Source organism: Amblyraja radiata, chromosome 5 (genome assembly GCF_010909765.2).
Source record: "Amblyraja radiata isolate CabotCenter1 chromosome 5, sAmbRad1.1.pri, whole genome shotgun sequence".
NCBI lineage: Eukaryota > Metazoa > Chordata > Chondrichthyes > Rajiformes > Rajidae > Amblyraja > Amblyraja radiata.
In genome coordinates, this window is record NC_045960.1 from 25451062 (window position 1) to 25465921 (window position 14860).

The following is a 14860-nucleotide window of genomic DNA, read 5'->3' on the forward strand; positions in this document are numbered from 1 at the left end:
TAGCCTGACATAAAAACTGTTTTTATCCACGAGTAGTTGCTCTACTCAACAGCCAAAAATCTGTAGCCTCCCTTTGATCTAGTATTTTGTTGGTTCACATGCTTGATCAATGGTGTTTTATCATTAATGTTTTATTATTTTTATTATTATTATTATTATTATTATTATTATTATTATTATTATTAATGTTTAGTGTTTTTTGAGTCATTCGTAACTGTCACTGTATGTCATGTTACTTGTGGGCGGAGCACCAAGGCAAATTCCTTGTATGTGAATACTTGGCCAATAAACCTACTTACTTAAAACTGGATGGAAGCAGTGAGATGTTGCTTTGCTTTTTTTCAGGTTTCCAGTATTTGCAATTTTGCTTATATTTTAATCCTTTTTAAGTGTGTTTCTTAATATGTTGAACATTGCAACTTTATGAAGATTTTATTTCTCTCACAGTGATTTTTGGAGAGGATGTTGCCTTTGGAGGGGTTTTCCGGTGTACTGTTGGACTGCGGGACAAATATGGTAAGCGATGTACTTTCTATTTAATTAACTTCCAAGAGCATGTTACATAAATTAGTGGTGCAGCGATAGAGGTGCTGCGTGACAGTGCCAGAGACCTGGATTCGATCCTGACTACGAGTGCTGTCAGTATGGAGTTTTACATTCTCCCTGTGACCGCATGAGTTTTCTCTGGGTGCTCTGGTTTCTTCCAATATTCCAAAGATGTACCGGTTTATAGATTAATTGACTTTGGTAAGTTGTATAATTGTCCTAGTGTGTCGGATAGTGTAATTGTACGGGGTGATCGCTGGTTGGCGCGGACTTGTTGGGTCGCCCCCCCCCCCCCCCCGTGTATCATCTGGATTTGCACCTATTTTTCGCCTTCCCCTTCCTCTTCCCCTCCCCATATTCCTCCCTCTGGCTTCACAATTTGCAACTCTTGGATGGTCTGTCTCACACCTTCTGCTTTAATCTCTGGTCTTCGTTCCACCCATCTGCTTGTCAAAAATCCCCCTCGTCTGTGTCCACCTATTATTTGCCACGCTTTGTCCTGCCTCTCCACTCTCCCAGCTTCCTCCCCCCTCTCCTGCCCCTACAATCAGTCTGCAGAGAGGTCCCAACCCAAAAGATCACCTATCCATGTTGGCCAGAGATGCTGCCTGACCCTTACTCCACTACTTTGTGTTCTTACCTAATAATAGCAGTTCTAAAGGATTTAAATAATCAAAAACAAATATTGAAAAGGATGGAAAAGTAATTTATTTCAACCCTTCAAGAATGTTAACAATTAAGTATTAAGATTAAGTAAAGTTATTGTTATTGTTGTTATTGTATTTTTTAATGACCACACAGCCAGGCTGGTGGAATTTGTTCTCAGTACAGCTCGATACAGGTTCCAACATTTCATCAAACATTCAACTCGTAACGTAGATATACATACAAACAGACACATTTCATAATACATAAGGGCCACACTTATTCGTATTTCCTCACCGTACGGAGTTTAAAAAGTTAATTGCGGTAGGAATGAAACTGTTTTTGAAACGGGTTGTTTTGGAGGCAATTGACCTGTAACGCCTCCCAGAGGGCAGTAGCTGAAAGGCATAGTGTGCAGGGTGAGTGGGGTCAGTGATGATCTTGCGGGCTGTGCTTTTCAGTCAAAATTGATGACCCTTTCAAATGAATACGACCATACCATTAAAGGTGGATGCCTTTGGCATTAAGCTGAGTGGCCAGACACAAAATATATTTGGACTCTATTCTGAGTATGTTTGTGCCTCCAAGTCCAGGGTGAATCTTCTAGCTATGGAGTAGATTATCAGGTGCACGAGTATCTGTATCTCATGCTTTTTTTTTTAACTTCTGAATTATAATGCGCAAGAACAGAAATTGGTTATGGATGGTCATACAGCACGGAAATAGGCCCTTTGGCCCAACTCATGCATGCTGATCAAATTGCCCCACCTAAATGACTTCCATTTGAAGGTAGACACGAAATGCTTGAGTAACTCAGCAGGACAGGCAGCATCTCTGGAGAGAAGAAATGGGTGATGTTTCGGGTCGAGACCCTTCTTCAGACTTCCATTTGCCTGTATTTGGCCCATATCTCTCCAAACCTTTCTTTTCTATGTACCTGTCCAACTGTCTTTTAAATGCCGTTACAGTATCTGCCTCAACTACCTCCTCTGACCTCATTTCATATACCCACCACCTCTTGAATGAAAAAGTTGCCCCCTAGGATTGTATTAAATCTTGCCCTTCTCATTTTATACCTATGTCATTTGATTCACCTACCTTAGGTAGAAGACTCTGTGCATTCACCCTATCTATTCCTCTCATGATTTTATACATCTGTTATTAGTATCTTATTTATTCCTGCGCTCCAAGGAATAAAGTCCTAGCCTACCCAACCTCTCCCTATAGTTCAGCCGCTCAAGTCCTGACAACATCCTCTGGCTGAAGAGCAACACAGTTCAGCCCATTATCCATCCTTCAAGTTGAAACACAGCTTTCAGATGCGGCTGCAAAATGGTTGAGAATGAGTTATTTTCAATAAGTTGTGAAGAATTACTAACTCACGCAAATCTCCATTCTATTATTTTTGTTGATATAATCCTAGCCTTTATGTTTTAATGCCCTTGTATGCTTTGCTATTCCAGTTAAGATTAGCACTTAGACTCATCTGTTAACCATTATCTATATCGAAGGCTGAAATATTTGCTTTTTAAAACATTTTATTAGAAGTAAAGAAAGTAATGTACACTCCACACACCACATACTTTTTGACTCACCAGTAGAATTTCTTCAATGTTTTGTCAATTCATTGATTTTAACTGGGAGAGCTAATAGCAAATAAATAGAATGGGATTTCAGCAATTGAAAATGGATGGTTTCACTAATGTTGGCTTAGGTCTTGGTTTAAAAGAAAATCAAAATGAAGCTTGATGATTGGTACACAAAAATGCTGGAGAAACTCAGCGGGTGCAGCAGCATCTATGGAGCGAAGGAAATAGGCGACGTTTCGGGCCGAAACCCTTCTTCAGACTGATGGGGGGTGGGGGGGAGAAGGAAGGAAAAAGGGAGGAGGAGGAGCCCGAGGGCGGGGGTATGGGAGGAGACAGCTCGAGGGTTAAGGAAGGGGAGGAGACAGCAAGGGCTAGCAAAACTGGGAGAATTCAACGTTCATGCCATCCGGACGCAAGCAACCCAGGCGGAATATGAGGTGCTGTTCCATGCCATCCGGACGCAAGCAACCCAGGCGGAATATGAGGTGCTGTTCAAATGATTTTTATAACTTGATGATTTTCTTAATGTGGACTTAACTCTCTTAGTTTCAAAGAAAATCAAGGATTTTGTATTGAATTGCTCTGATACTTCCTGTTCCAAATCACGTGGAACAAAGGGTACTATGAAGAGTGCTTTTACCTCCCAGCAGGAAGCAGTGGCTGTTCAACATGGAGGGCTTCGGAGAAAAAGCATCAAATGCTGCCAAGATGTACTCTTCAAACAATCCCTTGGTATATTTTCATTTAAATCGATTTTGTTGCTCCATTCCTCATTCACTCTCCTAAGGCCAGCCAAAGGGAAATGTTGCATGGGTAGGAATAGGAAGGAATAGGAATACTGATTTGTCACAGTGAGATTCTTTGCTTGCATACACAATGTATACAAAGTTGTATGCGGTTTGTGGCTGTCTATTATGCACCACAGTCTTAAAGCACTCATTGTGGCCACTAGATGGTAGTCTCTCTCCATTATATTTTATGCTCGAAACACCCATGAAAACCAAAGCCAGCGTGAGGATTGAACCGCGATTTTTAACTACTTTTAAATGGCATTAATGCTCTGAAATTTGCTTCAGGAATCCAATTAAAATCAACGGCCATAACGAAAAGGCCTGGAAAGGCTACACCCATTCTAACCTACTAAGTGAAAAAAGATTAGATTTGTGAGGCTTACTTTAATTTAGTTTAGAGATACAGCAGGGAAACAGGTCCTTCGGCCCACCAAATCCGTGCCGATCAGCAATCCTTGCCACTAACCTTATTCTACACACACTGGAGACAATTTTCAATTTTATCAAGCCAATTAGCTTACAAATCCGTACATCTTTGGAATGTGGGAGGAAACCGGTGCACCTGGAGAAATCCCACGCAGGGGTCATGGGGAAAATGTACAAACTCCATTCAGATAGCACCCGTAGTCAGGATTGAACCCAGATCTCTGGCACTGTAAGGCTGCAATTGCACCACCGTGCTTCACCGAGCATACGAATAAATGGAGCTGCATTGTCCAAGGACTGGCCCACTGCCCAGTGCAATCTTTGGCCTCCTGTTCTGACCAGTTATGATACAGAAGGTTAGCTAAGTTGACCCAATGAATCCGAGAATTGTCCCGTGAAGTGAATGGGCCATGAGCCATGACTTGACCGCAGCTTGACCTCAATGTGCCTAGAACACCATGCCGGTTTGTGCTGCCATCTGGCCTTTATGCATTGACATTTTTGTCTCCAACTAAATATTCTAATGGGCAGGCATGGAAGTTGAAACTGAGCAAACAGGAAAGCCGAGTAAAGGTTTCACATATCTGAATGATAATGACTGTGTTAAACCGTATTGTGGTATATTGATTTAAAAAGGAGATTCCAGCATCGGAGGCAGTACAGAAGTGATTAATTTGACTCATCTCTTGGATGAAAAAGTAGACTTGTTTTTTTGGAGTTTATAAAAGTGATCTTGAGGAAACAGATGCTAAGGAGGTATTGCAGGGTTGATTGAGATAAGTTTTTGAAAGAGCAGGAATTGAACGCTGGCACAGAAAAGGAGTAAAGCTGCAAGTGTAACATATAGCTTTGGAGCAACTCGGCACGTCAGGCTGCATCTCTGGAGAACATAGATAGGTGACATTTCAAGTCGGCACCCTTCTTCGGGATTGAATCTAGAATTTTTGGATCTGGAACAGCTCAGCCATGATCATGTTGAACGGAGGGGCCAGGTTGCCTACTTCTGCTCCTTTGTTCTTATGTCCTTATTAAATAGGTTAATATGCGGGTAAGGGTGAAAAAGCAAACGTGGGAAATTTCCTATCTGCTTGCAAAATAATGTGCCAAGTAAGCTTTTCCATTGGGTCCTGACCTGAAGTTTCGCCTGTCCCTTTCCTCTACAGTTGTTGCCTAAAGGGCCTGTCCCACTGTACGAGGTAATTCAAGAGTTCTCCCGAGTTCTCCACTGATTCGAGCTCGTGTAATGTACGTATCGGGTATGTAGGAGCTCGTGGATGTCACATAGCGGCTCGTACGAGTAACGGTAGGTACTCAGGAAATCCAGTAAGCTCGTGACGTTTTTTCAACACCGTGAAAAATGTCCATGAGCAAAAAAATACTCGTGATGAAAAAATGTTTTACTTTTTACTCGTACGAGCCCCTACGCACCCGCTGCATACATTACACAAGCAGGGGAGAACTCGGGAGAACTCTTGAAATACCTTGTACAGTGGGACAGGCCCTTAACCCACTGAGTTCCTCCAGAACTTTGTATTTAGGTTTTAAGATTGTTCATCAACTGCTTGAATTAATGGAGCAAACAACACTCAGTATCGATTCAGAAAGAAAACGTATGATCAATCTCCTTGTACTTTTTGGAGCATGATATCCAAATAGACTTTGAGAGCATCATTTAAAAAAAAAAAATTTGAAAAAAATTCACACGAAAGACTCGTGGTTAAACTGAAGTGTGTGGATGGTAATTTGTGGAAATGTTCATGGGTGAATTAAACCCAGAAATGTATGGCTTCTCCAGAGGAATCGTGTCATGCTATTTTTCTGATTACAGTTTCCCCTGGAGGCGATAAACATCTTCCCATTGCATTTCCACCAACATTTCTGAAATGTTGGATCTTTGAAATTTTAAAAACAGCCCAAACACACCCATTTTGAGAAAAAAAAAATCCGACTGACGTCACAATGCACTCGCAAGACAGGACTGGTCACTCCGGGAGGGAGGAGCACTCCAGCGCTTGCAGTCCAGCGCTCGACTCTCGAGTGACATCACAATACACTTGCAAGGCAGGACGGGACACTCCGGGAGGGAGAGGCACTCCAGTGCTTGCCGTGAACAAGGAGTGGCGACGGCTGCCTGCTGCCCGATCCCCTGCGGCCGCCAGGTGCCTGGTGGGGAGGCTGCAGGGCACTGGGGCTGAGAAAGAAGCCTTTCCCTCTTAACCCCATTCTTCTGCCTTTCTCCCTATAATGCCTGACACCCTTTCTAACCAATCGTTCACCTTTTGTGTAATGCAAGAGCATTTAAAAGAATGTTTTAAACCTAGAAATGTTTATGATACTGTTAGTGCCACGAAAGGAAATTTCAAATAAAAGCATAAATTGGTGCAAGTTTGCAAGGCAGGACGGGACACTCCGGGAGGGAGAGGCACTCCAGTGCTTGCCGTGAACAAGGAGTGGCGACGGCTGCCTGCTGCCCGATCCCCTGCGGCCGCCAGGTGCCTGGTGGGGAGGCTGCAGGGCACTGGGGCTGAGAAAGAAGCCTTTCCCTCTTAACCCCATTCTTCTGCCTTTCTCCCTATAATGCCTGACACCCTTTCTAACCAATCGTTCACCTTTTGTGTAATGCAAGAGCATTTAAAAGAATGTTTTAAACCTAGAAATGTTTATGATACTGTTAGTGCCACGAAAGGAAATTTCAAATAAAAGCATAAATTGGTGCAAGTATTCAACAAATCAATGAACGGCTATGAAAGGAATGGGATTTAACGTTTCATGTCAATATCATGTGAACTGTAAGAACTGAAACATACACTCGCTCTCCACAGATGCTGCGTAACACATTTGTAGCATCTTCAGTTGCTTTTGTTGGAATTGCAGCTCTTCCTCTAACCGTGCGCTAAATAAAGCCATGTGCTTGCAGACCAGTATTTATTCAGAGTTCTGCTGCTCAGTCCCTAATTACTGATGACATTTTTTTAAAGGGAAGAATTCCTTGCCAAGCCATCAGTTCTTTTCATATCGCTAAACCTTTCAGGTTAAACCGTAAAATAAATGATCAAATTAAGAAAATTACAAAATTTAGGTATGCTCTAGCTGTCATGTTCTTGCAGCTTCATTTAAAATAACACAACATTGCCTCGTCCATGTTTCTCAATAAAGGCACCCTTCGGTCATGGCTGACCATGGGTGTCTCCAGGGTGCTATTCCCTATATGACGTGACTTTGTTTAATGTGGGGAGACTGGTGCACAGACAGCCACCCCACGGCCCTTGACAGATCTGGGTCAGGATCCAGTGGCATGGAGTCCAAGACGACCGGAGACCCTTTTCTGCTGCAGCCTTCATCCGCCTTCCTAGCCGTTGTGACGCTCCACTAAGGTCAGACATCGTCCTCCGCCTGTTCCACCGTTGAGGTCTTGGTTGGATGGCTCTTTGTCAGAGACCTCCCCCTCGACCTTACCGCCATGGGTGGCTCTACCAGGAGCACGGCTCCAGACGGCATCGCTCTCAGGATCTCAGGTCCACACAAGCTTCTCCACCACGACAAGGTGACAATCAGTTTCAGAGTTTATTCAGAGTTCTGCTGCTCAGTCCCTAGTTACTGATGCCATTTAAAAAAAAATGAAGAATTACTTGCCAAGCCATCAGCTCTATTCTCAATAAAAATGCAAAATTCATGTTCTTTCAACAACATTGATCTCGTTTAGACAGTACAACTGCACTAACACTATTTGACGAAAGAATAAATGCATTAATGCTAAAATTCAGTACATGAATTTCCTCAATGTTTAATGTTTCACATTATTTCCCTCCTTGGTGAAGTGGATGTATAAGTACATCTGCAAATTAAGGTTATTGTTTCAACACAAGTGATTCTCTATATATAAAATAATAAGTTTCAGAATAGATGTATGCATTTTTCTTTCAATATAAATCTTCTCATCTCATAAAACACCACCCTGAATGTAAATAAAAGCTAAGCAAACAGTGCTATTTTAATATGTTTCAAAACCATAAACCACATCTCATAATGGTTTTCTTGATACACTTCAGGCCAATAAAAGAAAAATCCATTTAATTAAAAAAATAATATACTTTGTAATGTTAATCTGGTTTTAACCAATGAAGCTGGAGTTTACATCAATAAAGCTAGGAGGGCTTTTATTTATCCTAAAATGTCATTAAATAATTATGGAAAAATAGAATAAAATACGTTTTCGAAGCCAACCCGAATGTGCCAAAACTTTGCAATGACTCTTTTATAAACCAAATCATTAACTTGGTCACAAGGAAATGTATTCCTGATGCTTGTTCAATCTGCCCTGAACCTGACTCAACACCAGTCAACTTTTCACCAGTATGCTGATAATTGTAAAATTCAATGCTAATCTTAAATTTCAGCACATTGTGTGTAACTTATTTAGAGAATAATTAAGTGCTGCCCATTTACGTTAGCTCTAATATTATTAATAACCAATACGAGAAGAAGTGATGTATGGTTTCTGTTTGAATCTCTGATAATAAGAATGCAAATACAGTGTAGATATAAAATAGTGGCACCACAGGTAGACAATGTGGTCAAGAAGGCTTTCGGCACATTGACCTTCATCAGTCTGGGTATCGAGTATAGTAGTCGGGATGTCATATTGCAGCTGTCCAAGCCGCTGGTGCAAGTAAGAATTTCATTGTTCTGTTTGGGACATATGACAATAAAAGACTCTTGGTGAGGCCACAGTTGAAGTATTGAGTTCAGTTTTGGTCACCCTGCCTTAGGAAAGAAACAAGGAAGCAAGCTATCCTTAAATGCAGGGCTGTGGCGGCTCCCAAGGGTCGTGCCATCATAGTGTCAAACCCCTCGGCACAGGAGTGGTTCAGTCCGGAGGCGGCCCTTAGCCAGAGGGTTTAAAGGCAGGGGTTTGGGTGCCATCTTTCTCTCGTTTGGTCTTCCCTACAACCGGGAGGAACATAATAAAAGGTGCCTCTCAAAACACTGGACTTCGTGCTTCCTTTTGAGACCCACGCACTACATTGGTGACCCACGCACTACAGGCCTTTTGTTTTGTTTTGATTTCATATTGTTTTTTAATTAAAAAAAACAAAACTTTTTTGGTATATTATTATTTATTTATTTATTGAGTACTGTTTTTATAGACTGTTTTTATATTATTGATCTTATAGAGGTGTGTAAAATCATGAGAGGAATAAATCGGGTAGATGCACAGTCTCTTGCCCAGAGTAGATGAATCGAGGACCAGAGGACATTGGTTTAAAGTGAAGGGGATAAGATTTATTAGGAATTGGAGGGGTAACTATTTTACACAAAGGGTGGTGGGTGCATGGAACAAGCTGCCTGAGGAGGTAGTTGAGTCTGGGACTGTCCCAAAGTTTAAGAAACAAACGGGTACATGGATAGGACAGGTTTGGAGTGATATGGACCAAACGCAGGCAGGTGGGACTAGTGTAGTTGGGACATGTTGGGCAGAAGGGCCTGTTTTCACGCTGCATTACTGTATGTCTCTATGACCTGTTATGCTGCCGCAAGTAAGAATTTTATTGTTCTGTTTCAGTACATTTGCCAATTAAACACTCCCGACTCTTGTAAATACATTTGTGTATGATAGTGCTGCCTTCCTCGATAAGCTGACATTACTTATTCGCTAAATAATGGGAGCAATTGTGTATCTTGGTTTACATCAATATTGAGAGGTCTTTAAGAGCATGGAGAGAAAAACCAAGACAGAAACAACTGAAAAATTGATGTAATATTAATTGCTATTGTGGTTTGGTTAAACATCAATTGAACCCGTGGATATTTTTGATAATACTTTGTAGTTATTCATCATGTGCAATCATATAATATTGCTTTGTCTTAGGAAAGGAACGAGTATTTAATACCCCTCTCTGTGAGCAAGGTATCGTGGGATTTGGAATTGGGATAGCAGTTACAGGAGCTAAAGCGATTGCAGAAATACAGTTTGCAGACTACATCTTTCCAGCCTTTGATCAGGTATGTAATGCTGTTACTAGAATTCCCATAGCTTTACTAATTTTTTTATTCTGTTTCAACATACAATATTTCAAAACTCATTTGTGAATGCGCATTTTTAAAAATCATGACAGAAATGACACAGGTTGGACAAGAGTGTAAGAAGGAGCTGCAGATGCTGATTTACACTGAAGATAGACACAAAATGCTGGAGTAACTCAGCGGGTCAGGCAGCATCTCTGGAGAAAAGGAATAGATCAAGTTTTGGGTCGAGACCCTTCCTCAGGCTGAGTCTCACAAGAGTGGTGGATGCCTGGAACGCATTGCCAGGGATGGTGGTGGAAGTAGATACATAAAGGGCCTGTCCAACTTACATGACCTTTTCGGCGACTGCCGGCACCCGTCATAGGTCGCCGAAAATTTTCAACATGTTGAAAATTCAGCGGCGACCAGAAAGACGCTACGACTCTTTGGGAGACTAGGAGACCGCTCACGACCATACAGGCGACCCCTGGCGACCTCTCACGACCATACAGGTGACTCCTGCCGATCTCTCATGACCACACAGGCGACCCCTGGCGACCTCTCAAGACCATACAGGCGACCCCCTGGCGACATGCCCCCTGGTGACACCCAGCGATACCTGCGACATTTTGCCAGGGGTCACCTGTATGGTCGTGAGAGGTCTCCTAGTCACCCAAAGAGTCGTAGAGTCTTTCTGATTGCCACTGAATTTTCAACATGTTGAAATATTTTCGGTGATCTATGATGGGTGTCGGCAGTCGCCGAAAAGGTTGCGTAATTGGGACAGGCATTAAGTAGTACTTAAGAGTCTTCCAGATAGGCACGTAGATACGCAGGGAATGGAGGAATATGGATCATGTGTAGGGCAGAAAGGATTAGTTTATTTAGGTAGCATGTAGAGTACAGGCATTGTGGGGCCAAGGGCCTGTTCCTGGGCTGTGAAAAGAAGCGTGAAAAGAATTGCATGCAGGATGGGGCCTTTTTTGATTTGAGTCAATTTCATGAAACAATTTTGACACATAGAATAAAATAAAATGATGCTTTTGTTCTGCATGCTTGTTTTAATGCAATATTAATTTGCATGTAATAGCCTACTCTCCAAAGTATGGTAACTTAGAAAAGAAAATAGGTTAAAATATTTGTTTCAAAGCAAAACTGATGTCAGAGATTACATTGTTTTCAAATTGTTTTAATATATTCCAATATTTAGTTGCAGTGCAAAGGTGTCAGTTGATGGGATAATACTGTTATCGATTAGTGCAGGCAGTCTCTAATAAAGCATGCTTAGAGAAACCCATTTGAAAGCATAACACTTCTTTATCTTGTAACTAATGCCATGTGATAGCCTATTTCTAAATATTAGTTATTTAGTTTGTTACTAGGTACTGATATTTAAATTAAAAAATATGGTTTTGATGAGCAATACCAGTGGAAGGTTTTTCTCACCAACCGAGTCTCAAAATATATTTAAGATTATGCTTTGAGACTTGGTTTGAGGGAATTTATTTTGGAAATTAATTTAATGTATTCAATGAACTGCCCTGTTAAATTAACTAATTAAATACATTAATTTGCTTGTCAGGTGCTTTGAACAGATGATTGTTCTAAAATGTAAGAATTTCTTACAATTTTCAGCATGTATGAGGCATTGATTGATTGAAGGTAGTAGTGAGGAAATCTCATTTACTGAAGGAATAACTTGCTCAAGAAAATCATTTTGAGTGGAAAGCCTCATATTGGGAGAAGTTGCAGCAGAGACATAAAAATGAAGATGAAAGGGTATTGTCTTTGCAAGAGGCAGGTGGGAGGAGGTGTAGTCAAGGTAACTGTGGGAGTCAGTGGGATTGTAGTACCCGTCAGTATATAGTCTGCCTTCATCCCTGTCTCCATCCTTCTGCCATCACCCTCAACTCTCCATTCCAGCTTTCTTCCCCCGGCTCCATTCAGTCTGAAGAAGAGACCCGACCCAAAATGTCATCAGTCTATTCCCTCAACAGATGCTGCCTGCCCTGCTGAGTTCCACCAGCATTTTTTCTTTTGCTCAAGATTCCAGCATCTGCAGTTTCTTGTGTCTGTATGTTACAACTGTTGTATTTGTTATCCTCATGCCAGTGTTATTTGTTTTCCTAAACCCAGTGAAATGATCACTTGAATTTATTTGAGCTTGCCAAAGTGGAATTCCTAGCATCTTGTGGAACCACATGATGTAATTATGGCAATTTCTGCTGTTTTTGATTTGGGTTCTTTGCTGTGATCTCACCATTTCTGTCTGAAATCTGCCAGATCATTCCAAATGTGATGACAGGAGAGGGAGAAGAATAGCATTTGAATTGTACAAAGTTGTTAGTCATTAAATTGAAATAATCTAATGTGAGAAAGTTCCTCCAAATAATAGACTAGTACGGCGATGTGTTTGCACTGCAAATACTAAGTTAACCAGTTTGAATTGTCATCAAAAAAGATCCCTATGGAGGCTATGTAGCCTTTAGGCAAACAGCCTGGAGCTGACCAGTCTGCGGACATGTGGTGTAAAGAAATTTGAGCCTGTGAAGAAGAATGCCTTGGGCAGATTGGGTCAATGGGATGAAAGTTAGAAAACAAACAGTGTTAAAGGCACACAAAATTGCTGGAGGAACTCAGCGGGTGCAGCAGCATCTATGGAGCGAAGGCATGTTATTCCCAGCCTGGAGGAGCCTTTATAATTCTCTCTTTGATAGCACCAGCACTTCTGCTCTCTTGTGGAGCCCAGTCATGCCTCTTCAGCTCTCTTTTCCTCTGCATCTTAAAATGTTTGATTTATTTTTTCTTTCAGTTCTGATGAAAGGTTCTTAACTAAAAGACCTAACTATTAGAGATAATAAATTGCAATCATTTTTCAATGACTTCTTTGTTAGTTGAAAGTTAATCGGTGACAGAGGTATTAAGGCCATCATTCCTCCACAGGCGTGTATCTGTATACTGTGGACGGCTTGATTGTAATCTAGTATAGACTTTCTGCTGACTTGTTCACATGCATCAAAAGCTTTTAATTATACCTTGGTACATGTGATACTAAACTAAACTAAACTAAACATGCATGCGCATGCACACTCGCACGCACACAGAGTGAAGACATGGTACAACATGGAGACAGGCACATCGGCCCAACTTGTACACCTGACCAAGATGTTTGACTGAGTTAGTCCCATTTACCTGCATTTGACCCTTCTCTAAACATTTTCTATCCATATACCTGTTGAATGTTTAAAAAAATGTTATAATGATACCTGCCTCTATCTAGCAGTTTGTTTCATCTACCCACCTGCGAGAAACCAGTCCCTCAGGTCCCTTTTAAATCTATTTCCTCGCACCTTAAATCCATGCCCTCTATTTTGAAAGTCTCCTACCCTAGGTAAAAGATTGTGGACATGCACCTTACTCATGATTTTGTAAACCTCTATAAGGTCACACCTCACTCTCTTTTACTCAAGGGAAGACAGTCCCAGTCTATTCAGTCTCTCCATTTAAACCAAATTCCCCAGCCCTGGCAGCATCCTTGTGGATCTTTCAAGCTGCACTCTCTCAAGCTTAATCGTATCCATCCTACGGCATGGTGACCAGAGCTGCAGAGAATAGTTTAAAAAAAATCCTATTTCCTGAAGAAGAGTTTCGGCCCGAAACGTTGCCTATTTCCTTCGCTCCATAGATGCTGCCTCACCCGCTGAGTTGCTCCAGCATTTTTGTCTGCCATCTTATTTCCCTAGTTGGGTTCAGAACAAACTGCTCAAGGATGTTTACCTTGATGTATTTCAGAAGTTATTCCCCTTTTCCTTTCAGCTCACGATAGCTCAGTCAATATATAAGTAATTTATAGTTCCCGAACCTTGTGGTTCATGCAGCACGGAAACAGGCCCTTTAGCCCACCATGTCCATGCCGATTAGCGTTATCCGCACACCAATACACTCCTATACACACTAGGAACAATTTACAATTTTACCAAGCCAAGTAACCTACAAACCTGTATGTCTTTGGAGTGTGGAAGAAAACCGGAGCTTCTGTAGAAAACCCACACAGGTCACAGGGAGAACGTACAAACTCCGTACAGACAGCATCCGTTGTCAGGATCGAACCTAAGGCAGTAACTCTACCGCTGCGCCACCATGCTGCACATCTCTGCACTTACCTAAAATTTGTTCTCATCATTTATTTTCAGATTATTAATGAAGCCGCAAAGTATCGCTATCGCTCTGGGAACTTATTTGACTGTGGAAGTTTAACGATTCGTGCACCTTGGGGATGCGTGGGCCATGGGGCACTCTATCACTCCCAGAGTCCTGAGGCCTTCTTTTCCCATATCCCTGGAGTTAAGGTGAGGGATTTAAAGAACAAGTAAACTACAAGAAAATTTAATTTAATTTTTCTGTAAATTGATTAATGAACTAAGTTCAGGCTGTTTCACTTCATATTTAGAGTCAGAGTTATACGGCACAGAAACGGGCCCTCTGGCCCAACTTGCCCATACAAACATGGTCATCTGAAACTCTCCAGCTCATGTCCCATTCATCCATCTTCCATGTGGTTGCTGACTTCAGGCTGTTCCTAAATATGCAAAGATATGATAATCTCACCGTTTCTCAACTCTGCTATTTACTTTGAATGAGTCCCTCTGATACCTATGTCCCTCAAAATCAGGGCTGTTAATCATCCTGGAATTTAATCGCTCCATTTTTGCTGGCTGTTCTTTAATTGCCAAAGCCACAATTGCTGGAATTCCTTCCTGAACGTTTGTTTCCCTTTCTTATTTACTGTGTTGTTTATTTGACCCAAGCTTTATTTGATCAAGCTTTTGACCCTTTGCAGTAATATCTACTACTTAA

The 14860-nt window shown here is 41.5% G+C and overlaps 1 protein-coding gene across 3 annotated transcripts in view; it reads left to right on the top strand.

The window, feature by feature from the left end:
* The window catches only part of bckdhb (branched chain keto acid dehydrogenase E1 subunit beta), a 199980-nt gene that overhangs the window by 21503 nt on the left and 163617 nt on the right, over positions 1–14860 (top strand). For all 3 annotated transcript variants that reach the window (XR_004411999.1, XM_033020820.1, XM_033020819.1), the window contains exons 3-5: positions 448–516; positions 9867–10000; positions 14197–14352. Coding sequence is in view for 2 of the 3 variants with exons in the window: in XM_033020820.1 (XP_032876711.1) it covers positions 448–516; positions 9867–10000; positions 14197–14352 (359 nt within the window). In the remaining variant the exon portion in view is untranslated. The remainder of the gene's footprint in view (positions 1–447; positions 517–9866; positions 10001–14196; positions 14353–14860) is intronic.